The following is a 27,228-nucleotide window of genomic DNA, read 5'->3' on the forward strand; positions in this document are numbered from 1 at the left end:
TCCTTCAAAACAAAAAAGAATTTTCAAAATCGGCCCATAAATGACTGAATATACCTCGCTGGACATACTAAAAAAACATACATACAGCCGAATGTAGAACCTAAAAGTAAAACCTAAAACCTAAAATTAGTTCTAAGCCAAATGTTGTTTTGCTATTCTTTAAAATGAAAGCCTTAAAAAACTAGTATTCAGGGTCATACAATAAATTTAAAAAAAGAAAAACGTCATTTGTCAATTCGACATTTAGAATTTTTGATGTCTGTAGTTTTAATCTGTGATTTCTAATTTATCAATATCTTTTTAACAAATTGTACCTTAGGATACAAGAAGTGAGTTTTTTATATTAAAGCAATTCCTATTTTGTGACAGAGTTAACAGGGAACGAATTAATTAAATATCTACCATCATACCACACCCAAGCCCTGTGAAAAATATACATTTCAATTAAGTGCACTTTGTGATGTGTACATACGTGGTTGAATATAAATTTCGGTAAAAGATACGTTGAATTTACGTGATATTATCCGATTTCCCATTAACTGTAAGTATATTGATTGCATATACCTAGATAATGTTACCTATTGATTTCTTTAGTATCCGTTTTATTGTCATAGGTCACTGAACTATTGATTTTCATGCACTGACCCAGGTAACTGGATCAATAGGTTGCAGGGTTAACAAAATCTTAAACCTGAGAATTCTCCTAAGATTTCTGCATTATTTCCCACTTTTAAAAAGAGTACAAGAACTTTTCCACTCAATATTTTCATGAGATTAGACAAATTAAAATTTTACTGTAAGATGTGTGTGTGTAGAACTTGCGACTCTTAGTCTTAAATAGTTAAATTATATAAAAAAAACTTAGTGCTGACTTACTTGACCTAGACTGTAATATGCAATATTATTGTGTGTGTATTTGAGTAAATTTTAACATAGTTTGTTATAGTATGTAATAGTTCAAAAACATCAAAAACTCACTAATTCTCAGTAATTAATATGATTGTGATCTAGGGTATTGAATGTACTGTACAGTACTCAGTAAGGGCAGCAAAAATTCTGACACATAGAAAAAAGCTGACACATAGAGTATTTAAAGCTGTTTTTATTTGCAGTATAATATAACATGGGTGGTCTTGTATATCAAACCCTTTAAAATTGCACAAAATGTATGACTCAAAAGTGGACACCAGGATTGATCTCGACAGTCAGTTGCCACCAGCACCACAGACTAAATTAGAACAATGGATGAGCAGTAATGAAGACAAGGCGCTCCAACTCGAGCAGTTTATATCACACAGGAAAATTATAAGAGTAAGTGTCCAAGTTTTTGAAGTAAATGATAGAGCTTGTTTTGGAGGTATAATCAATAGGCTTGTTTGTTCTTACAACTATATTATTTTTATTCTCTCATTTATTTATTACTTCTTTTTTTTTAATTTTTAACAATATGAGTATAAAATACAAAACATTATTAAAACATTTATAAAAAAAAATTTCACCCTCCCGCTGCGGGACATTTGAGTGCCCAAGCAGCCGGTGGTCAGGGCTCCAGAGTGAGGAACCTCCTCACAATACGCGCCGTCTCAAGAATCACTGCCTTTTGTATCCGACTCTTGATCTAACAGTTAAGCGAAAGCTTCTTAAGGTGTTGGTCGATGCTTTTCGCTATAAGACCATTGACTGAAACAATTATCGGAACAATAATATTGAGTCAACTATATTATTATTGTTATAGGACTTAATATTTGTCTATGCATATATTTGTCTATAGTAATTTAATGGAAAAATATATAGTAATTAGTAAGTTGATGGAAAAATGTTATAGTTAAAAAAAACCTTGTTCATGTCACTGGTTATCCTGAAATTGATTAGTCAATTATTATTATAGCAGTGATGTTGTCGTACTGCGAGGTGACATCAATAGAGTCTCAGATGAAAGAAATGGCATGGAACTGAATCCTAGCCTACTCCTATTATCCTACTCTATAGTTGATGCCAGATATGAGATCAACAACAGTTACTTACAAAGAGTTACATCACATATGTGATTTGGGCCTAACCTTGGATGCTAAACTACATTTTAATAGCCACACAGATAACATATGTATACTACAGCCTTTCTTGATGAGTACTGTTTACCAAAAAGCAAATTGAAAATGAGGGTATAAATCACATTTCATATCATCCTGATATTATTTATAATTAACTTGTTCTTAAATTAATGAAAATAAATTTGATTAATAAGCTTACTTAGATATGGTTAATATATTTTATATAACATTTTAAAAAAACCATACTTGATTTAAAATAAATAAGTTATGAAATGACATGCGTTTTCTGACATGTGATAATTAATTTCTTAAAATGCACACAACTGAAAAGTTGAAGGTGCATGCCCCTGGCCGGATTCAAACCCACACCCTCCGGAATCGGAGGCAGGGGTCATATCCACTGGGCTATCACAGCTCATGTATGGTAAAAAGGACATGGTGAACAGTACTCATCAAGAAAGGCTGTGTTATAACTCTGAGTATGGGACAGTTATTTGAAACCCCTTTTACCAAATTCACAAAAACCATATAGAAAGTATACAGAGACAATTCTCACATTTAATTCCCAGACCAAATGAAAGGTACAAATAACATGGTTTTCAAAATTGGTTCTGTAGATCTAGAGAGTGACTTATTATAGTAATATTAAGTATAGATTTAATTGTAGGCACCTTAGAGATTAAATAGCAGAGGATCAAATTTCCATGTGCATAATGCTTATGCTTAAAAATGTGCTGAAAATGATAAGGCCATATCGTTTTACATCAGTCAGGGATATTTATGAGAGGTAACAAGTCTGTGCTCATGAATATAAACATGACCGGGAATGATACATATGTAGTACATCGGCTGCATGTCACTGGTGTAATAAAATATAAATTCAGTTCAGTATCAATCGCACATCCATGTCGGGCATTGCTATTCTATTCTCAACTGTGCCATTTCACGTTCATTTTGCTGAAATGGATACTATGTTTGGTTTTCCTTTCAATGTGCGTGTAATTGTAATATTTTTGTTTTTAATGTTTGCTTTTATTTTAAATAATTACTGTACTAATATTAATGTTATTTATATTTTTTACCATTTTATATGTTCATCAATTGTTGATTATTTTGCTTTTTTAGGAGAATTCTACACTACAAATTTTATAAAGCGTATTTGAAATTTCCTTCTTTTATTAATTTATATTTTTACACTTGTTTTAGCGATGGAACCGGCTGTCCAGATTTCAGAGATCGTTGGCGTACGGGCTGTTGATTGTTGGACTCACTATAGCTATTCTGCTGTATACTTCGAAGGCTAGTAACTCCGAAGATAAACCTAAGAAACAAGTGGAACAGGTGAGTTTGCACATTGCAACATATACCCGCGGATGCCCGCGACTTTGTCCGCGTGAAAATTGATCTACACTTTCAACCCCTATTTCGTCCTTTTATATTTTCGCATGTTTTATGTATAAAAATACTCCACTAATCATTTTACAAAAATATAACTCAAAATTTCAACCCCTTTTAACCCTTTAAAAATGTAGGACTTTCCATAAAAATATTTCACACCATTCTGATTTTATTTTCGCGATAAAGAGTATTTTTCAAAGAGTATTATTCACCTGCATTTCATTCAGTTTAGTTTGAATTCATTTAGTTGTTTCAGTGTGATGCCCGGTCAACATAAACACAGACAGACAGACAGAAAACAATAAAAAAAGAATATATTTTTGGTTTCAGTATGGATTACATAATGTCCTCCAACAAAATTGCAAAATATCTTCAATGTACAAAATTGGACATACTACAGTTTTAATATAAGTATAGATTAACGGAATTGTCCACAGTGTTGTTCCAGTTCGAGTCCTGGATTGAGATATTCTTATTTTTTTTTAATCATGACAAGTTAGCCTTTGATGGCGATCTCACCTGATGGTAAGTGATGATGCAATCTAAGATGGAAGCGGGCTAACTTGTTAGGGTGGATGAAAATCCACACCCCTTTCGGTTTCTTCACGACATCATTCCGGAATGCTAAATCGCGGTCTTCGCCGGTAGGGCAGTAATTAGCCACGGTCGAAGACTCCCACCAGGCAACCCTGGACCAATCAAAGAAAACCTCAATCGGCCCAGCCGGGGATCGAACCCAGGACCTCCGTCTTGTAAATGCACCACGGAGGCCGTCAAATACACGTATATACGATCTACAACCAATCTTCGTTAATTATACTCTATATTGTTGACCTGTTATTCCTTTTTCATAGAAGAGGTACAGAGTTAGACCCACCACGCTGCTCCAATGTGGGTTGGCGGGCTTAGGGTGATAATATTAAATCTATCATATGTGAATGATACCGGGCCGACGCCTTGCCTTACTACACTCTCCAAGGCAAAGAGTGCGACACCTTTAACTCGCAACTCCGGGCTGACTATTTGCTCTAAAAATTTCTAAAAATACTCTAATATTCTAAAAATCTCGGGATCCAAACACACATGGGTTAACACTAAACCAACGAGGCAGTTAAAATAAGTATTCCAGCGAAACCGAATACGTACCACGCGGAAGTGGTGGGCTAGTCAGTAATATTACTATATCAGAAGAACCGTCCAGACCTCAACTAATGCAGCACGGTGGGCTTAAACTCGCGAAGGTCGCGACTACTTTAGAGTTCCAGAATATTAATAAGTCTGCTGACGCATTTGGAGATTTCCATCAGAATTTAAATAGGGCTAACAAAGGTTAAATCCTTTCAAATCGAAAATACGCTATTGTTATTCAATAACATGTAAAGATATTCTGGGGCGAGCAGTTTATCTGAACAAATGATCAGGTACTTCAACAAGAGCGGTGTGCAAATAACTACGTCATTTCCGATTAACCTTCATACGCGCCTTTACCTAACCTTTAGACAAAGTTAACCGCCTCGTTGGTTCAGTGCTTAGCGTATGTGGCTTTGGTTTATGGGTCGGTAAGATATACTGAGTTTTCGCAGTCCACAAGGAAGCCTTATAGTTTCGCCATATCCGTCTGTCTGCACGTCCGTCTGTCCGCGGCTTAGTGCAGAGACTATTACTACTAGAAAGCTGTAAATTAGCATGAGTATATAGGTACATTAAAAATGTGAACTAAGTCGTAAAGTCAAATCTTAAAAATATTTTTTTTCCCTACATGTAAAGTGGGGATGAATTTCATTTTACTCGTTTATTTCATAGCGTGGGATATTTATAACAATACTGTTGAAAACGTCTTTGAAAGATATAAGGGATCTTTTACCAATATTTTTCGGTTTAGGGATCCGTTTGTAAAATATTAAGCTTTTAAGAGGTAATTTTTGTTAGAATCATGTGTCATCTATTGGCTAAATGGTTGTTCATAGATACTTGAAAGAATTCACGAGAGTAGGATATATAATGAAATTCCGTTCTTTATTTAAAAGATAAAACGGTAAAAAAATTATTCCTGCAATCTGTCGTGAGACATTCAGCGGGATTTGAAGTTCTTGTATTAAGGCATGTTTGGTGCGAAATCCAGTGATTTGCCCAAATATAATAATGTACTGTCTATTTCATGACATCTTGTGTTGCTAGTCTCTTGAGCCTTTTGAAAGTTGTACCAGGTTTCTTCATCATTGCGTTCCTTGCAAGTTGATTTGCATGTTTACGAATGCGCTTTTGGTATGTTTTCATTGAGTGTGCAACTTCTGTCTGTCTTTATAGTTTTAATTTTTAGTTGACGATGCAGGCGATCATTGTTGATGTACCAAGGAGCATTGGTAATCATGCGCAGCATTTTTTACTGGATCCGTTAGCGGAACCACCGTGAGCTGTGCCATCTGGGTGCATTGTATGGTATAACTTGTAGTTCGGGATTTTAAAGTAGCTCTTTTGTGTGAAGTGGGTTTCCGATACTAATAGTATGTCGACGCCATTTGTTTCTAAAAATGGTTTAACTTCTAAAGAGTAGTGTGACAGGCCATTTGAGTTCCATAAGACTATTTTGAGCTGCTCGAATTTTGACACATGACTGTCATTAAATTGGTGAGTAGATTTGTCACATTTGTTCAGTAGCATGAAAGTCAGCAGGGTCCTTAGAACTCTCTCCTGGAGAGTCGTCACATTGCCTGGTCCGGGAACCGGGGAGCGCCGGATTGAAAGACATCGCATTCTCAGTAAAATACTAGTATTTAATAATACTAGTGTAAATAAATTATATTTTATTACTGATCACTTATTTATTACGTCTTACGCAACAAATAATGTTGGCCATCGTAACTCGCGCGGCGAGGCCGGTACGAAACGCGGACGGTAGCGCTGTGTCAGCAGTTTAACTGTGAGCGCGAACGCGGCTGTTTTAATCGGAGTGAGAATTACGGTGTTTCTTCCATACATGCAAAGTGATGATGAATTTTTTATCGTCTATTCCATTGTGTGGGGTAGCTCGGAGATTTCGAAAGAGACTCGAGCTCAGCAGTGAGCCAAATGTGGGTTGATAAGGATCGAACACAAGGGATTAAAGTGGTCAATAATGTCATTTAAGCATGGTAGGTTTAAGCTCTTTGTAAGGAGGGTGGCCCTGCTCTGGGGTCTGCCGTTAAAATAGACTGATAATAATGATAGTGGCATTTGACCAGTCTGTCAATTATGTATATCGGTGTACGATTCAAAACACGTGCTATTACACTGTTTTTCATCGCATTTTCCTTTTTATGATCATTTAACATTGTTGTTAACGAAAGAGACGAATATCTTAGCATTCCATGGATTCACCGTGCGGGTGCCGGGTCCATCGCGTGGTAGAGAGAAAAACACCAAGCTAAGTCCAGGATTTGTGACTACTGGATGTAGGGTTAAGGAATTCCTTGACGATCGATCAACGATCTTCTAGAGAGGCCAAGGTCCTTAAGCAAGTTATAGAGATATTTTGCTGGTAATACTCTCGCACCTACTTCTACGGCGTACAGACTACATAGCCATTTAGATAGTTCATTTGTGAGGTCATAATATTTATTCACTTTCAAACTGTGGTCCTTCGGAATGTTAGTCTCCCACGGCACAGTAAGCTCTGCAAGTACTATTCGCTTTGTTTGTTTGGACAAAAGGAAAATGTCTAGATCTCGAAATAGCGACATCCGCTGGGATTTTATAATGTTTCTCATACGTATCCATTAATAAAGTCCAATCAGGTGCAGAACCTAATATAATTATCTTTATTTTACGTAAAGTAGCATAAGTATAAGTTAAACGAATAAAAAAATATCATCCCTTTCATCACTTTACATGTAGGTGGTAAAAATATTATTCAATACATATTTTATATTACGACTTTGTCGGCGTATGGAATGAACATATACATAGTAATGCTTACTTACAGGTTTCTATTGTAGTGATAGGATATGGCGAAACTATAACGGTTGTTTGTTGACTACAGAACCTTCACAATGGTCACGTCCGATGAAACTTTACACCGATGTTCTCACGGAAGATATCGTGGGTGGTTCGCTAGTGGCTTTAACGACAAAGATACAATCGGATCAGCTTTCGTTCTCCTAAGATATAATAGAATGTATATGATTTTGTGTAATAATAACATCAATGTTGGAAAAAAAATATTATTATTATTTTAAAGGAGCAACAGCTATTTAGTTTTTTGCGAACTCTACTGAACTTGTCTTCCAATTATTTCAATCTTGCCTTCTACTAGAGTCGCAACAAATAGTCAAACTTGTGTTTGAACTGTTTTCAAACTGGGCTTATTTGAAATAAACTAATTTAAGGTTGAATATTGATGCTGATTTTTGTTTCAGGATTCTCTGAAGAATTCATCTCTAGTCATGGAGTCGGCTATTAATGCTGTGCTCATTAAGAAGACTGTAATGGACAGTGATATGTTTGAAAGGCCTATTTTTACCGGTAATTATTAATGTCTAAAGTCTAATGTCACCGACGTTATTACAGAAAAGTAACGTCTAGAGAGTCAGGTCCTTATGTGATTAGTCTGAGTACATGATTGTGATCATATAAAGCCGTACCACTCATCTTCTCAAGATGAGTCCATCGTTGTCTTCTGTGACAAGAGACATAATTTCAAATCTAAAATAAAAAATACTTTTAAGAACTCTTCAATAATAATTCGCCCTACAATAATAGTTTTCTTCATTTGGTTTTCTTATTTTATTTATACATATATTTTATTTAAGCTTTTAGTTTCTTTAATTTGTGTTTGTAATTTAATTATGATAAATATTATGAATATAAGTATTAAGTAAATTTTTATATTAAAAAAACTTTTAATTTATATATTTTTAATTTTTTTTATTTTTATTCTGTACAAGTTAGCGCTTGACTACAATCTCACCTGATGGTAAGTGATGATGCAGTCTAAGATGGAAGCGGGCTAACTTGTTAGGTGGAGGATGAAAATCCACACCCCTTTTGGTTTCTATACATTGTAACGGAACGCTAAATCGCTTGGCGGTACGTCTTTGCCGGTAGGGTGGTAACTAGCCACGGCCGAAGCCAAAAATGGCGGTGGTGGTGTTGGTGGTCCAAATAAATAATGAAATGTTCAGGTCCAAGCAACGCTCGCCAGTTCGCTGTGGTGGAGTCGTTCAAGCACGCGTGGAAGGGGTACAAGGAGCACGCGTGGGGCCACGACAACCTCAAGCCCGTGTCCGGGATGCCCTACGACTGGTTCTCCCTGGGGTTGACCATCGTCGACGGCCTGGACACCGCCTACATCATGGGACTCAATGAAGGTAGTCTTTTCTTCAACTATGCGTTAAGGCTGCTCCTATTCGTTACTTCTTACTAATCCTACTAATATTATAAAGGCGAAAGTTTGTGTGTGTGTAAGTATGTTTGTTCCTCTTTTACGCTGCGGCTACTGAAGCAATTTGGCTTACTTTTCATCCTGATAAAATTCATGGTTCCCGCGGGATTTGTGAAAGACTGAATTACACGCGGACGATGTCGCGTGACATGAATGTTTGTTACTCTTTTACTGAACCGAATTAGCTGAAATTGGTATTAAGTGTATTATAGCATGGATTAACACATAGGCTACTTTTTATCCCGAAAAAAATCATGGTCCCCGAGGGATTTGTGATAAACTAAATTCCACGCGGACGATGTCGCGGACGTTCGCTTGTGATTCATATTTGTACCCTACTCAATGTGTATGATAGCCCAGTGGATATGATCTCTGCCTCCGATTCTGGAGGACGTGGGTTCGAATTCGGTCCGGGGCATGCACCTCCAATTTTTCAGTGTGCATTTTAAGAAAATAAATATCACGTGTCCCAAAAAACGGTGAAGGAAAACATCGTGAGGAAACCGGCACACCAGAGAATTTTCTTAATTCTCTGCGTGTGTGACGTCTGCCAACCCGCATTGGGCCAGCGTGGTGGACTATTGGCCTAACCCCTCTCAATCTGAGAGGAGACTCGAGCTCAGCAGTGGGCCGAATAGGGGTTGATAATGATGATGATGATGAAGTATAGATATGTATGAGTAGATAGATGAACCTTCGAACGAAGATCGAACAAAGTCTAAGTTTCAAAGCTTTGAGCATCGCTTTAAGGTCTGTCTATCGATATGCTACAACATATATTTTAGGCTATGTGTTCAGAAACTGTTTGATTGTTTCTCCTTAACCGTTCTATCAGGACACGATATATCACTGGACACATCAGCCGTCACTACAGATTAATATAAATCCACCTTCATCCTGTTTTCAGAATATGAAGAGGGCAGGCAATGGATCAGCACTGAGTTGACGTTCACAAAGAACAAAGACGTCAACTTCTTCGAGGTGACCATCCGTGTGTTGGGCGCGTTGCTGACCAATTATCATTTCACACAGGACTCCATGTTCCTTGAGAAGGCGGTAAGTGCATGTTGTGCGGCATTACGAATGTATACCCTCGTCTGTTACTCATTAGTGATATTCACAGAATAAAGATCATACCGAATGAGTCCATTTAAGGCTGAGGTAGAAGAAAGAGAGTCTTGTAGTTAGAAGAGGGTTAATGGCTATGACATTCTTATTTAAATTATTTAACCATCAAGTTGACTGTTTTGGTTTGATTCAAAGATTTCCGATTAGAACACCGCGTATTAATAGGTCTCGATACCCTTGTAATCTGTTATATAAGACCTACAGAACAAAATTAGGCAAATTTTCTCCCATTCCTCGGATGTCGGAGGAATATATAATGAGTGTGTGAAACATCAAAAGGATATAGATTTCTTCCACAATAATCTCAACAATTATAAGCACTCAGTAATGTACATTTAGTACAGCTAATCTATACCTACTTATAATAAATCTGTAGAGAGGTCAATTCTGTACATGAAATAAATTTCCAAAATAACTATCAGGGGGTAATTAGTGATCGATACTGATGCCAAAAATGCAATCAGTAAAATTTTTGTCTGTCCGTCTGTCTGTCTGTCTATCTGTATGTTCGTAATAGAAACAAAAACTACTCGACGGATTTTAACGAAACTTGGTACAATTGTTCTTCGTACTCCTGGGCAGGTTATAGTATACTTTTCATCATGCATTCATCATACCATCAATAGGAGCAGAGCAGAGAAGGGAAATGTTGGGAAAAAGGGAGAAGTTACTCCATATTTTAAGTTTCCGTCGTGTGTGCAGGCTTAATGAATAGGGTAGGGGCAGGGTAGGGGTAGGGTAGGGTAAGGTATGGTAGGGGTAGATGAAAGTTTACATCGACTTTCACGCGGACGAAGTCGCGGGCGTCCGCTAGTAAATAAATAAATAAATAAAGACAATACAAAAAGTGTTAATTAGCCCATTGGTTGTTATTGCAGAAGGACCTCGGAGAGCGGCTGATGGGCGCGTTCTCGTCGCCGTCGGGCGTCCCGTACTCGGACGTGAACCTCGGCACGCGCGCGGCGCACTCGCCCGAGTGGTCGCACTACAGCACCACGGCCGAGGTCACCACTGTCCAGCTGGAGTTCCGCGAGCTCTCCCGGGCCACCGACAACCCGATGTTCGAGGTGTGTATGCAAACTATACAGGGTGCTCGGGAGTAGTTCCCATAACGTCTAGGTGTTGACGATACCACTTATAGGAGCCGAACTGCACAATGTATTTATGTTTTCATACAAAGTGATTCAAATAATTCTGACTATCCATGTAACACACGTCTTTAGAGAGACGAATATATTAGCATTCCATGGATTCACCGTGCGGGTGCGAGCTTTCTCGACTAACTAGTTAAATATTGCATACGCGAATAAATGTAATGTGCACTGTTGTATTTTGTTAACATTTTGTGTTTGTACTGATTTTTGTAACGAAGTACTTTTATGCGGCTTAGAGTAGAATTCACGGTCACAAATCGAAAACGCGTTAAACAGTACTTGTGCTTGGCAGTGTATTTGTGAGTCTTGACATTTAAAGAACTTTTATAAGAACTTGGTTCATTGGAAACCCCCGGCCGAATAATATATTTTCCTTTCATTTTCATAAATTTTTAAAAGCTTTTATTCCCACGCGTTTATATTTTGTAGAATAATAAATAAATAAAATATAGTAAGCTGAGCGAGCATATGCCCTTGGTTGAGTTTCGGTAGGTCGCGAAAAGCAGAGCAATGATCATCGCTGGCGTTCATGGCTACTGAAGGTGCTAGCGCTCGTAACATATGTACTTGCTCATGAGTCATCATCATCATCGTCATTATCAACCCTTATTCGGCTCACTGCTGAGCTCGAGACTCCTCTCAGAATGAGAGGGGTTAGGCCAATATTCCACCACTCTGGCCCAAAGCGTATTGGCAGACTTCACACACGCAGAGAATCGAGAAAATTCTCTGGTATGCAGGTTTCCTCACGATGTTTACTTTCACCGTTTGAGACACATGATATTTAATTTCTTAAAATGTACACAACTGAAAAGTTGGAGGTGCATGTCCCGGACTGGATTCGAACCTACACCCTCCGGAATCGGAGGCAGAGGTCGTATCCACTGGGCTATCACTGCTCAGGAAAACGAAAAATGTATTTTTAAGATAAGTGAACTAATTTTTTACTAACTTTATTTTATAATGCATTGTTTTGTCCCAAATGTCTTTGCCGAATGTTATCTCAAGTGTTATATAATAAATTATTTATGAACTTCTGTTGTTCTATAGTTAAAAAACATCATGGTGATGGAGTGTATTTTGGAGCTAATTCTCATGTTATTTGAATTTTTCACATAAATATAATAGAAAAATATCCTGAAATCCGATAGTTATGCCACCCATATATTTGGGTCCAACCGTAAAGAATGCTCGTAAATATACATTTTGGAATTGCTTATTTGTTTAAATGTTAGATGATGAATACGATGCATATTTTGCTTTGCGCCGCCTTGCATGACACAGCGATTTTTATCCGACTGCGTCCGAAGGAGGGTAATGTTTTTCGAGCGTATGTATGTGTGTATGTATGTCCATTTCTTTGGCACGCCCTACAGCCCAAACTGCTGGACGGATTTTGACATATGAAGTGTCATTGAGTTCTTTAGAATTGTGGTAGTGACATAGGTATATAAATTTTCAAAATGGCGCCAGTAAATGAAAAAAAGGTGGGGGATGGGTAAGACCAATTAAGTAACTTAAAGACATAAGAGATGGCGTTTGTCTAATTTTTCAAAGTTTTTTTCTTTATCGCATTTTCTGAGAAAGGAGACCTAATCTATTACAATATTTTATCCCATCTTTTCATCCTGTGTCTGATTACAAAAATTAATAAACAATCAAGTCACGTTTAATAATGTATATATCAGATAATTATGATAATTATGTTTTTTTCCGTCATCTGACCTTTATTTTGACCTTTATTTGACCGCAAAAAATCTTTATTATATTAAGTACATGATCTGTAATGTGCCGCGGCGTGTAGCAAAATATTTCCTATGTTTTATCGTAGTTTATGCTTATTATCCTAATAAAATAAGCAAACCGCATTAGTATTGTGTGCTGTGAAAAAATAACCTCCAATTGTAGATACAATACGTTCATATAACGCGGTCTAAAGCAAACTATGTGCAATGCTAAATATGTGTTGTTCCGTTAACTAATAGTACCTACATATATAATATTACACATCATCATCATCAACCCATATTCGGCTCACTGCTGAGCTCGAGTCTCCTCTCAGAATGAGAGGGGTTAGGCCAATAGTCCACCACGCTGGCCCAATGCGCATTGGCAGACTTCACACACGCAGATAATTAAGAAAATTCACTGGTATATGCAGGTTTCCTTACGATGTTTTTCCTTCACCGTTTGAGACACATGATATTTAATTTCTTAAAATGCACACAACTGAAAAGTTGGAGGTGCATGCCCTGGACCGGATTCGAAGCAACACCCTCCGGAATCGGAGACAGAGGTCATATCCACTGGGCTATCACGTACTAAAACTATTAACCCTATAAATTCGTCAATGCAATGCAGCGGTAACTAAATCACAATAACGAGCAGCTTAATTTTTTATTGTATTTCGTCAACTGTTAGTGTATAAATAAACACCAACAATCCTATTTAATTTGTCTATGTAATTTAGTAAAAATAAGCCCTGATGAAACTTAATCCGTCCATGCAATGCGGCCTAAAGCAAACTGCGTGCTATGCTCAACATGTATTTTATACCGTCAATCAATGGTATAAAAATATATACCCTATTTAATTCGTCCAGGCGATGCAGTGTAAACTTTGTCTGCTACATATAAGCGCTGATGAAAATTAATCTAACCATGCAAAAGCAACGCAGCAAATTATATGTTGAATTTATATTGTATTTCGTCAAGTAATGTAATAAATAATAACCAATAAGATTAACGATATTGAAATAATCCATGCAGCGCAGCGTAAACTGTATGTCCCCGATTGAGGTTTTCTTAATTGGTCAAGGTCTGCTGGTGGGAGGCTTCGGCCGTGGCTAGTTACCACCCTACCAACAACCGTTTGTAGCGCCAAGCGATTTAGCGATGTCGTGTAGAAACCGAAAGAGGTGTGGATTTTCATCTTCCTCCTAACACTCCTCCTTCCCACTTCCATCTAGCTAGATTGCATCATTACTTACCATCAGGTGATATTGTAGTCAATCGCTCACAAAAAAAACATGAATAAATAAAATTTGATCCGTTCTGCCTGAAGTAAATTATGTGCTGTGCGCAATATGTGTTGTTCCATATACTTTTATTAATGTCAAACACCAATAATAAACAATCTTATTTGATTAGACTATGCAATGCAGTATTAACTCTTATGTCCGTTAAAAAGTCCCGGTGAACCTTCACCTATCTATGCAACTCGGCCTAAATGGCAAAAAAATACTGACAAATGATTAACATTTACGCGTGCGTTCATAAATTTATTATGTGTGAATTAATGTTTCTATTTCCGAAAACAATTGCTAGAATTTAGGGTAGGCGTAGGGTAGGGGTAGAAGTAGGGTAGTGTAGGGTAGGGATAGGGAAGAAGTGCACTTTAGTCAAAGCGAAGCTTGACCGAGTCCGCTAGTTTATTATGAAAATTAAATACTCCATACGGCCATACTGTCGGACGTGTCAATATTGTTTTCACAAGTTCCTTTTTGTATAACAATCTATTTCGTATAAAATTTAACTAGATAAATCGCATTTTAGTCAATAATATTTATGTAACTTTAAACTATATATGCAAAAACTGCGAAGTCATAACGAAAAAGGATGGTGTCCACAGGACGCGGCGGCGGCGGTGTCGGAGAAGATCCACCAGCTGCCGAAGAAGCACGGCCTGGTGCCGATATTCATAAACCCGAACACGGGCACTTTCCTCCCGCACGCCACCATCACGCTCGGCGCGCGCGGCGACAGCTACTACGAGTACCTGCTCAAACAGTGGATCCAGACCGGCAAGACCGTCAACTAGTGAGTTTTTGATATTAAATGTCTTTCAATTGCTTATAACATTGCAACAAGCTACAACTGGCTACATGGTGGCCCTTGTAGCCAGTTGTAGCTTGTTGCAATATTGCCCTTCCAGGGGAAAAGGGAGGAGGGCTAGATTAATAGCTATTATGACCTCTGCCTCCGATTCCGGAGGGTGTGGGTTCGAATCCGGCCCGGGGCATGCTCCAACTTTTCAGTTGTGTGCATTTTAAGAAATTAAATATCACGTGTCTCAAATGGTGAAGGAAAACATCGTGAGGAAACCTGCATACCAGAGAATTTCTTATTTGAAGTCTGCCAATCCGCATTGGGCCAGCGTGGTGGACTATTGGCCTAAACCTTCTCATTCTGATACACTGTAGGAAATAATAGTCTGATATGGATATGATGTCGCTCGATCTCGTGTTGGCTTGTGCCGACGCTAGGTCGCGTGACTTGTTTTCGTAAAGAGTACGGAGTTAGAGAGGGGTACCCATCAGGCGGGAACGACTGGCGATTGGCGTTCGCCGTACGTTCGGCTTCAGTATTCTTGTCGTGGCGTTCGATCCGTTCACACCTTTTGTTGGATAATCTTTCATGGGTGATTTTGGGAGAGTGAATTGAGTGGAAAAGGGTAGTGTTATTTGACTGTCAAGGTATCCCTTAACCCTACAGACAACGGTCACAAGTCCGTGATTCCACTATTTCTCTTCAATTCTAGGGTTTGTTTTGGTTACAGTTTGATTTATTAATTAAGTTGTCCTGACTAATATTGTGAATCATAACCTTTGTTCGACATAGGTTTTCTTATCTTTGTAATACACTTCTGTTTCTGCTATAAATGCATTATTTTAATATTTATTTGTCGTATATAAATATATAATATTATGATGAAATCAGCTATCTTAGTACCTATAACACAGGTTACGTTTAATTTGGGGCTAGATGTAGTGATCTGTGTATTGTCCGTATATATTTATTTTATTTATTTACGTACAACATACGACTGTATGCAATACTACCTGGTGTATTTTTTTAATTTAAATTTTAACTTATTATATAAAAACTTTGTTTCAGTTTATTGGATGACTATCTTTCCGCTATAGAAGGCGTGCGAGAATATTTGGCAAAGCGCTCTTCGCCCAACAAACGACTGTTCATCGGTGAATTCTCTACGGGCTCCGAGGTACTTGCTTTAGTTCTTAAGAATTTATGATTGGTCTTTGACTAAATAACTTAAGAACATGTAGCCAGCATTTTCTGACTTAAGTTATTAACGTATTTTAGAATTATAATTTATCTTCATTCATAAATAATTATCGTAGAGAGTAAGTAATAGTTTAACCACTTCCGGATACAGAAGATCCGGCCCCGGCGCTTTATTCTGTTTTAAACTTTCCGCCGACGTTTTCAGTTTATCTTCTGTTACTTCCACCATATTTTAGTTAGTTTACCACTACTCCCCACCTAACTCACGGAAAATTTCGTACTATCTCGGCTCATGACGTCACGAGCGGACTTATCGAATGACTCACTCGTGCCGACATACGCTTTACTTGGTAAGTAGGCTGCTTGATAGCGTTTATCTGTACCGCACCGCTAAACTACGACATTTTACAGGTTTAGCACTGAATCCATTTAATCTGTTAACGGCATAATTGTGAACTAACTAGTAGGAGCTTGTGAAGTAAGGCAAGCCCGACACGAGAGATGGCGCTAATGACCGCTACTATTTTTCAAGTTTCTCTTTCATGTATTAGTTTATTTTTTAGAAATTCTTTACATCAGTAGTGTTGTCTAAAGCACACTCGTTTTTGGACCGTTACGTTACGTTATTTTTTTTTTAAATATATTTTTAGACGTTCAACCCAAAGATGGATCACTTGACTTGCTTCCTACCGGGAACGCTGGCGTTGGGCCACTTCAACGGTCTGCCGGACTGGCACATGGTGATGGCGGAGGAGCTCCTCTACACGTGCTACCTCACCTACGCCGCGCACCCGACTTTCCTTGCGCCCGAGATCACCCACTTCAACATGGTGAGCTATATTACTAGCGACTGGACAGAAAACTAAAAACTGGACGCTCATGATTGAGTTTGTTTCACCTTTTTATAGTAAGTGTCGTCATCAACCCATATTTGGCTCACTGCTGAGCACGAGTCTCCTCTCAGAATGAGAGGGGTTAGGCCAATAGTCCACCACGCTGGCCCAATGCGGATTGGCAAACTTCACACACGCAGAGGATTAAGATAATGCAGGTTTGCTCACGATGTTTTCCTTCACCGATTGAAACACGTGATATTTAATTTCTTAAAATGCACACAACTGAAAAGTTGGAGGTGCATGCCCCGGACCGGATTCGAACCTACGCACTTCGGAATCGGAGGCAGAGGTCATATCCACTGGGCTATCACGGCTCATAGTAAGTGTATTCGCTACCTTTTTATAGTAGATAATTGTTGGTACAAGCAAATAAGAAAACGGACGAAAAATCAAATCATAAGTTTTCAAAAACTTTTGTAAAACTGAGGCTGTATGGTCACCACCAATCTTTTATTTTCTCCGCTGAAGACATACGAAAGAAGAGTTTTAAATGTCGTAGTAGTCGCAGTAGAATTATCAAGATTTTCTTAGATGTAAGTAAATTGCCGGATGGTTAGAGTAGGCCAGGGCCGGGGATGGGATAAATGAGATATAGATATTCACTTTTCGCTTCACGCAACTTCGCCGTGCCTCGCGTAACTTCCATTTATCGGTTTTTCCTTAGTCACAGCGATCCGAAGTTGATAAACAAAGCGCCTCGCTACACCACTCGGCTAACTTCGGCTCTTCGTCGTAGCATCGAAGCGAGTAGTGTTTTTGAGTTAGAGTAGGCCAGGGCCGGGGATGTTGCGGTAGTTTATGAAATGTTCCCGCGGCTTAGTCATCAGGCGGTGAGTCGGAACACCGTGGGGCTTTAGTCGGTTGAAGTCCGACATAACCTTCTTGCCTCCCCGTGGCGAGAAGGTATCCATGAGGATTTCCCCACGTTAAAAAAAAGGCCAGGGCTGGGGATGGGATGGATGAGGTATTCACTTTTCGCTTCTCTTTGTGCAACTTCGCCTTGCCTCGCGTAACTTCCAATTGTCGGTTTTTCCTTAGTCACAGTATTTGAAGCGATCCGAAGTTCGTAAACAAAGCGCCTCGTTACACCACTCGGCAAACTTCGGCACTTCGTCGAAGCGAGTAGTGTGTTTGAGGCTCAAGACATGTGACACTGGTCGTGTTGCAGGCTAGCCCGACGGAAGACATGTACACGAAGACGGCCGACGCGCACAGTCTGCTGAGGCCGGAGTTCCTCGAAAGCCTGTGGTACATGTACCAGATCACCGGCAACAGCACCTACCAGGAGTGGGGCTGGCAGATATATCAGGTATTGAACTAAATTTAATATAAATACTATGGACTAAACCTGAGGTATGCCAATACTAAGTCGTAAAGTAAATCTTGAAAAATATTTATTTTAGGGAACCTACCTTATAGAGATTTTTTTTTTATTCGTTTTGGTGATTATTTAACGCCGAAAATAACTTCGATAGCTAGACAGGACTAAAAGATCTAACTGGTTGGACACAGGACAAGGGAACAGACAGGATAACACACTTTTTTGTTCCGGCCCGCGTGGGCGTCTTTCACCACATTCGAAGAGCGCAGAGTAGGGGTAGGAAGTCCGGAGGCGCACTGATTTGATCACTGGACACTATAGTCACTGATTGCAGTTTTTCAGGATTTTAAATGTGTTTTTCACGGATGATTTAGCAGGGGCGCGCCCGGTACACTCACGCGTCGATCGTGTTGTGCAATACACCATCGACGCATGAGTCGATCGTGGATAGCGGATATACTTAAGTTAAGGATATTTTAGGAAGGGGAAAGAGACAGATAGCTTTATTCGCGTTTCTAGTTTCTCCACGTTTATTTCATAGAGTACGGTGTCATTGGATAGGCCTCTAAAAGATCTGAAGGGGTTTCTCCCAACATTTTTCGATTTAGGGACCCGTTTGTAAAATATTAAGCTTTTAAAAGCTAATTTTTGTTAGAGTTAAGTGTTCGCACCTTCTACCGTCTAAACGGTTGTTTGTTTGTGATTAAAAAAAAAAGTTTAAAAACTATAATGAATCGTAATGACAGCGAACGTATGGATGAAGATGGCTTCACACTAGTGGAACAAAAAAAATATAATTATAAAAAAGCTAACATGCGTGGATCTCTCGCTAGAAATGGATCAATCCAAGTTGCGGAATCACTTTGTCAAAATTATATATCACGAGCTAAGACTACGATCACCGAAAAAGATATTAGAGATCATATTTTGGAAATGGGGAAACATAATTACACTACGGCTTTCAACTCTTTTAAAATATTGAACAGGAACATCTACCTGCATGCCAAACAGCCCGATCCGTCCAGTGGTTTGGGATGTGTGTTGATAGATCACTATGTCAGTCAGTCAGTCAGTTGTAGCCACAGTCAATATAAACATAAGGTATAAATAATTAATATAATTAAATCAATAAGCAAATCAAGATAATAACTACATGTATAGAATAAGTGTTTATACATCATTCTATGTTCCGCGTCTACGGCCTAGAAAATAGCACGTCCAATACTTGTAAGCGCATTCTATTATGACGTAAATTAATCTTATTAATTGTATAGAATTACACGGTTGTGTATTATATATATATTACACAATCGTGTACACTCCGTGGTTTCACTTATACCAAAACACGCAAGTTTGGTCTACCCAAAGACCAATCGTAATATCAGTCAGTTACCTTTGAGTTATATATATTTAGATTGATATAATAGAGAAATGCATGGGAACAAAAATGGTCACATAGAGCCGTAAGCTGTAAGCTGTAAAAATATTAGTTTTTCAAGTAACTGTAAAACATTGTTTTTTTTCCAGGCACTAGAGAAGTACGCTCGCGTGGAGCACGGCTACTCGTCGCTCAACAACGTCAAGTCTGAGAAGCCCATACCGAGGGACATGATGGAGTCGTTCTTCCTCTCCGAGACACTCAAGTACTTGTACCTACTGTTCGCCGACGATCGCTACATCGTCGACCTCAACAAGTACGTCATCAACTCGGAGGCGCACCCTCTGCCCATACACAAGCCGCCTACCAACGGGGTGGGGTTCTAAACCTCGCACCCTGAGCTGTTTGCCTCATTGTAAGAGCAATCATATATATTTTCTTATTAATTTTGCAAACATTGTCTATTCTGTTACTTGAGACTTTATTAGCTGACCTTAAAGGCGTACGAGTAGTAGTCCTATTCAAACGCTGGCTACATTTATTTTTTACTATAATATTGAAGCGTTAGTATCACAGATTAACCAGAGTGAGTCTTTACAAGCGACGTACTGAAGTCGGTGAAAGCCATTAAAAAAAACAGACCCCATTTTTGAATAATATTGAAAATTACCGATGCGATGGTTCGTGTCGTACTGACTCGAGAATGTTTTTGAATTTCGTATTTGTGACGGGCACGACACCGTCGTGTTCCGTACGCTCCATCTGTATATTATTCATTTATCTGAGGTTAATATTTACATTTTTTGATTGATGTTTATATTGGATAACCCACCACTGAAAATTTTGCTTTTAAAGCATATTATTTATTGTTCTAATTTGAAAATCTAAACAAGCAGTAGATGAATTGTAATTGTTCCGCCATCACACCGACCCAAACATTTGGAGACACTTTAAGAACATTGTAAGGAATTCTCAAGCTTGTGTACGAGGCACGTCTAAGTTAAGTTATTTTTCGACAGTCTCCATCCCTCTCGATCCAGCTCCATCCAGCTCTTTCGGCCACTTCTCCACCTCCCCCTTTACCTCCTCGCCTGTTGAAAACATGTTCCCACTCATGTGACACTCATGTGAGCTCAAGAACGAGGTAGCGAATGACGACACGAATTTCACTTGGCGAGAGATATGATCGAAATTTTTCGCCAGAGCTGTGAGAGTACCAGTACACTTACTTTCTGGACGTGGCTCGTGTCACAAGGTTATCTGGTGAGGATGTTGCCACCCTTTTAATATAATATTTTACAAAATAGCTCCAAGATGGCGTTACTTCCAGTTTCGCAACCGTGTCATAGTTTACCTAGTAGCAACATTATTTGACAAACTGCACATACTCCACAAACATTGACCCCAATTTTTCAAAATAATATCAAGAACTATCATCAGATTTTTTCTGATTTGCGTTTCGCTCTTTATAATATAAACCTTAGTAGTTTTATCGGGGGCATAGACGATAGAAGTTCTGCCAGAATAAAGCCCAAGGACTGAATTAATTAGGGAGAGTGGAATTTTTCTTTAACGGCTTCTCCTTTGAGACTCACGGCATCTGTGGGCTGATATCGTAAAAAATGGGGATCTCTAGGAAAAATTTGCAAAGTTTTGATATCGGGCTAGAGTTTTGTCATCTTCAGAGTCGTAAAAATTACCTATTGTAATGTCTATATCTTGTAAGAGTCTGTAAGTTGGGTCGGTGTTGTAAGAAATCCTGCAACTAGTTTCGATTTAACGCTTAATCTTTGATATTTGATAAGTTGATTCTTGAACATTCTCATGATAAATTCTATCGTGTATCTATTTAATAATCTTTCAAACTAACAAAAAAGTCTGAACTTTTCACTTTATTGATATTATTAAAAAATAAATAGTTATATCGAAGTTTCAAGGCATTCGTATCGCGACTAACGTTCACGTGTTTATTATTAGCGAAGAGATGATGTCTCTCGAGTGTATGATGATATGCCACCCAATGATGAGCTTAGCTTATATACTTACAATAGGCATATAACTGTATGTGTATACATTTATATACATTTATATATAAGATTAAATTTGATGTTAAACGTAAATAAATGTAAGGGTTCCTAGTTATCAATTTACGCGTCGTCTCTTTTGGCAGAGTTGATATGATTGCTCTATTATGTCAATCTAAATATTAAATTCGTTTGTTTTGCATATATTATATCATAAATAGGGTGGATATACATTTCATTATAGTTAGTCTCCGCAGTGACCATACCCAAAAAAAATCTCAATTTCAAACTGAAATAAATGTCAAAAGGGACTTCGTGAAAATTTCTTTAGTCTTATTTGAATGTTGTCGAATCTGTTTGTTGCTTTTGTTGAATCTAAGTTTCTATCCTTAGAACATGTTATCTTCACCAATGTTGAATAATTTTTGTGCCAAATTTAGTACAATATATATTTTGTTACATTCCGAGAGCCTGTAATGTCAGTAACTTTCCAAGTCTTTTTGAGTCCCCGGTCGAGTCTCTAATTTATTTTTTCTACATTTGTTCAGCTCTATGGTAGGCTTCGACCGTCATAATATGATACTACGCAAAAACTAAAAGATTTAAAGTTCCGGTACGAACCCGCGTGCATATCAGTCAGAGCCCACTTTTGAAAAAGTGTCAAAAATTCAGTGAGAAATGTACTGCCTGTCTTTATATACATAGACTGGGGTTTAGATTGAAGCTGAGTTTTTGGTTAGGGTTGTCATTTGTCCGAAGTAGAAGTAATAAATAAATTCTCGTACAATCTATTTTCATCGAGCTACTAGGCTATTGCCTTACACCAAGAATAAAAATCTCATTTTGTAGAAATTATTTTTAACCAAATTTTCACGTTTCATAGTTAAATTTATTAGATAATTACTTAATAAACAATTAGTTGAATTTCATTAAAACCGATTCCATAGATAGTTTAATTAAATTAATCATACTTTAAAATAATACTAATATATAATCAAATAATCGTTAACAATAAGGCACGAATAACTTACTGAAAGACTATTAATAGTTCTCAACAATACGCACAGAGCTGTTAATTATTATTATTGAACATAATCTGTTATAATAATATCGTGTATCTGAATAAATGTCTATTTATATGTGTATTTGGTATTTGTAATATAATAAGGAGCTGCGCAGCTAGCAAAGGGAACTGAAGGGATTTACACGTAGTACATTTATAATTCTACTAAAATCAGAGATCATCTGTAAAAATATAATATATTAGTAGTAATAAGTGCAATTGTTTTTACTTGTTACTTCCACATAACTTTTTAAAACGCCGTACCTAAAAAATATGTTTGATTATCAATACTAATTTATACTAAAAGTATTAACAAACAGATGCATTTACATTAATATATAGTGCATTCTAAATAATGCATTTACTTCCTTTATGTTACGATTGTGAGTACTTGGTCTGTTAAGTTAGGTTTAATTCTGCTGTAGTACTTTCTGTTGGAAGTTCTTTTTTCCTATTCCTGTTTACCTTTGTCTGTAAACATTACCACTACGACCATCGTCTAAATTCTACATTTGGTCTATAAAGTTGGTAGAACAGCTTATAGAAGCTAGAACTTTCAACTTTTATAAAAATGAGCAGAAAGTGCTGTATCTGAGTTTAGTCCTAAAGCTAATTTATTAGATATTATGATGCGATTTTTTATGAATACCAAAAAAAAATATTAAAATATTAGTATGTATAGTTTTGTAATTAGTCAGTTTTGTATATAATTAGAAAAAATATATATATATACTTCATATATATATTCTTAATTAAAATGTGTACTATGTTATATTGTATTTTATACCATAAAAGTGTATGTCTATATATTACGTTGAATATTATATTTTCAACAAATAATACACCTATTGTCTGATTTCAAAACATTTGTAGGTTTTAAAAATAGCGTAAAATTGAATAACTGTGTTGTTATTTTTATTGGTTAAATATTTCTGTCGACTATTTAAGGATAATCATATATGTACGATTTCAGGTTTTAATATTTTAAATAAAATTTACAATTGGACGAAATTGCGTTCTTGTGTTAGACTAAGTAGAAATATATGTTACCAAAAAATATCTAGTTGATTCGCATGATCTTAGACCAATTCAATTGTTATAATTTGTCTATCTTATTAATAAGATATTTTATATTATTATTTTTTTAAACTGTTTTTAATAATATTCATAACATTATGTAATATAAATTAATTAATGTTATTAAATATAATTTTTTTATATAATATTTTTAAAGTTCCTAACATAAATCAACAGAAATCCAAGATATTTTTTAAGGGCCAGATATATGCATGCTATAATTCAAAAACCTTCGTGATATTAACAAATATCATATAGAGAAAACGCATGTAATATGAATTAAGACCAAATAATATTTTTCTTTGTATTCTCTGTCCTTGTATGTATTCCGTATTCATACTAAAAACAATATTTTTATATATTTACTCGATTAAATTAAGAATTTTAAAATCATTACAAAGTGTGTAAAATTCAATATTAGTCTGTTCCAAAAGTGACGTAACTTTCCACGTTAGGAAGGTTCAATTTTTGACATTTGCGACATCATAATTCTCATTCTCATATAGTACGACATCCTGCATAAGAAATATATACCCTCGTCTGTTATTTAATTAGGATAAGAAATAAATTATGGAAAATCTTCACATTGACACATTGCACATATGTTGCCTAGTTAAGTTATAAAATATAAGACTATTTTTATTAATATATTTAATCTCCTTCCCTTATTAGTAAATTTAAAAAAAATCGTACACAAGTTAGTAGGTTAATAAGGTTGCCTGTTTTCACACTGCAACTGTGTTTATAAAAACTAGTGTAGTAAATAGAATAAGGGTCCGAAATATATCGATATCAATTATTGAAAGACCTAAAAAACCAATTATTGAAAGACCTAAAAAACCAATTATTGAAAGACCTAAAAAACCAATTATTGAAAGACCTAAAAAACCAATTATTGAAAGACCTAAAAAACTTAATCTAAATATCACGAATTTTTCAAATTTTCCAAACATCAAAAACGCTGGACTCCATTTTGTGACGTCAATAACACACTTGATGTATTAAACGTCGAACTAATTGTTAACTAATATTTTTGACATTTGTATGGGATTTAATGTAGTGACGTCATGAAACAGTTGAAATATAGACTGTCATGACCGACAGGTGTTTTACGTACGACAAAATATGTTTCCAAGATTTCATAATACGGAAAATGAATAGAAAGGCCACATCGTTTTTGGAAAATGTTTTATTAGCCCATTTCAAGGACTTAAAAAATAAGCGTTCATATTTGTGGGCGCAATAATGATAATAATTATTATTGTAATAAATAGTTCTCTTGTGTGTGTCTTTTTATTTTGTTAGGATCCCATTTCATGCGATTATATAACGCAGAGTATGTAACGTGCATAATTTGTCATTAAAGCACTCGTAAACAGTCCATAAAACTCACTTCGTTCGTTTTATAAAATGCAACTCGTGCTTTAATGACCGTCATGCAACCGTTTCATAATGTACTATTATATACCGTCATCAGTTATTTAGTCGTATAATATGTCAAATGAAAGCTTATTTTATGTTTAATTTAACTGTATTCATTTGCCTTTGATCTAGTTTATGGTTTACTAGATTTTGTATGAAAAACGTGTTTGGCCGCAATTTGCAATGTGTCACTGACTCACTGTGAACATTATTTATCATTTATTTCACAGCACTAATGAATACAGATGAGGTTACATATTTCTAATGCCGGATCTTGGACCAATAGTCCCTTGCTTTAAATGTCCGGGAAATTTTTGAAATGGCCATGTTTAAACTCTGAAATATTTGACACATTTTATACTTTTAGTTTCAAATAAGATGCTGAATATTTTAGAGTTTGTTGTGTAAAAGATATAATGTGTTTTCTGGGGGTTTTACTTTTATCATAGTGTTGTTAGGTCAGAAATCGATTTAAAAAAATGCATATTCCCTATTTAAGACCGTTTCCTTTATATTTTATAAAATTGGTAGATAAAATTATTTCCTGTATTTATTACACAAATGTACTTAAAAGTAATAATTTTCTGAGCATATTGAATTTCTATTTAACTTTATGTACCCGTTTTAATTATTATTGTTCCTTGAACACAGCCTGTCCACAAACTGTTTCTTGTTTAGCAATATACATCAATTGTATGTGTTTACGTGGGTTGTAATAAATGTAGCCTGGATAAATGTGTTGTTTTATTTCCTCCACGGCTGGTTCTTACGCGGCACTATACAACCAGTGGTTCCCAGGAACTTCGCCGCATTGAGAGACCTGAAGTGTTGAGTGGCTGAAGAAGCACCAGCCCAAGACCCTCTCCCGCGATGTAATACTTCGGCGGGGCTGGGGGGGGACACAGGCTGAAGACATTGGCGTATCTTGGATTATTTCCTGCGGTGGGCCTAAATATCACTGAACAAAGTCGACACTCAATATAAAAAGCAATATGTGTGAACGCAGACCTCTGAAACGGCTCGACCTAATTATTATTTTTTCTTTGTATCTATGGTAGGTATCAGAAAAGGTCATATATTTTTCAAAATCTTTATTATTTATAGGTTTTTCTTTATTATAAGTTGTAATTGTTATTATTTGATATTTTAAATGATATTTTATGTATAATCATATATTGCGGCGTCCATCATAGAACTTCAAATTGATAGCCCCAGTATTTTAGGGTCGGCACTGGACTATTCTAAGGTGGGCCCAGCCCATCCGGCCCACCCGCTATATACGCCTATGGCTGAAGACCAGAGGCGAAGATTTTTTCTGTCGGTAGTGGTTACCCGAGCCCGACTTACCGGGGCTGAACATCAAGCCCTGATGATACGTGAAAGTATTTTTCCGTTCAGTGGTTTCGGAAAAATACCATAAGCATCCCGTCAAAGGGGGCATCAGAGACGATCGAGAAATAAAAAATGAAATGCTGCGGGGCAACATACACTATTTAGACAATCGATCTGAAAGAGTAAACTCTATTCGTGCGTCGGAGCTGACACACACTTTTTTTTACTTTAAGGGCTAAAATAACTCAAAAACCCGAGCCAGGTCAACAAAAACAAATATATTGGTATTTTTTACCCGACTGCAATAAGGGTTATGTTTTTTCTTACAATTTTGGTTGGTTGTTTGGGAAGTTGGCAGCGTTGGTGCGAGTACACCCGTCTTGAAAAGCGTGCAAAACATCGGTCAAAGAGTAAATGAAATGCGGTCCTGCGTCGGCGCACACTTGTGCACTCACCTACATACCTGCATTGCTAATCTCAACAAAAGATGGCCGTTGATTCGATTGGGGGGATATTTTTGATGTGTGAGAAAATAAAT

General features: G+C 36.9%; 1 protein-coding gene across 1 annotated transcript; it reads left to right on the forward strand.

Moving 5' to 3' along the window:
- The first annotated feature begins 268 nt into the window (after positions 1–268).
- On the forward strand, positions 269–26,093 carry LOC112049746 (endoplasmic reticulum mannosyl-oligosaccharide 1,2-alpha-mannosidase). Its single transcript, XM_024087762.2, has 12 exons — positions 269–541; positions 1,113–1,311; positions 3,258–3,392; positions 7,844–7,949; positions 8,609–8,794; positions 9,776–9,924; positions 10,875–11,063; positions 14,781–14,968; positions 16,046–16,154; positions 16,828–17,007; positions 18,242–18,382; positions 19,922–26,093. Exons 2-12 carry the CDS (start codon positions 1,165–1,167, stop codon positions 20,156–20,158), a joined length of 1,767 nt encoding a protein of 588 aa, XP_023943530.1. The 5' UTR covers positions 269–541; positions 1,113–1,164; the 3' UTR covers positions 20,159–26,093.
- Positions 26,094–27,228: the final 1,135 nt, after the last annotated feature.

Source organism: Bicyclus anynana, chromosome Z (assembly GCF_947172395.1).
Source record: "Bicyclus anynana chromosome Z, ilBicAnyn1.1, whole genome shotgun sequence".
NCBI classification, from domain to species: Eukaryota; Metazoa; Arthropoda; class Insecta; order Lepidoptera; family Nymphalidae; genus Bicyclus; species Bicyclus anynana.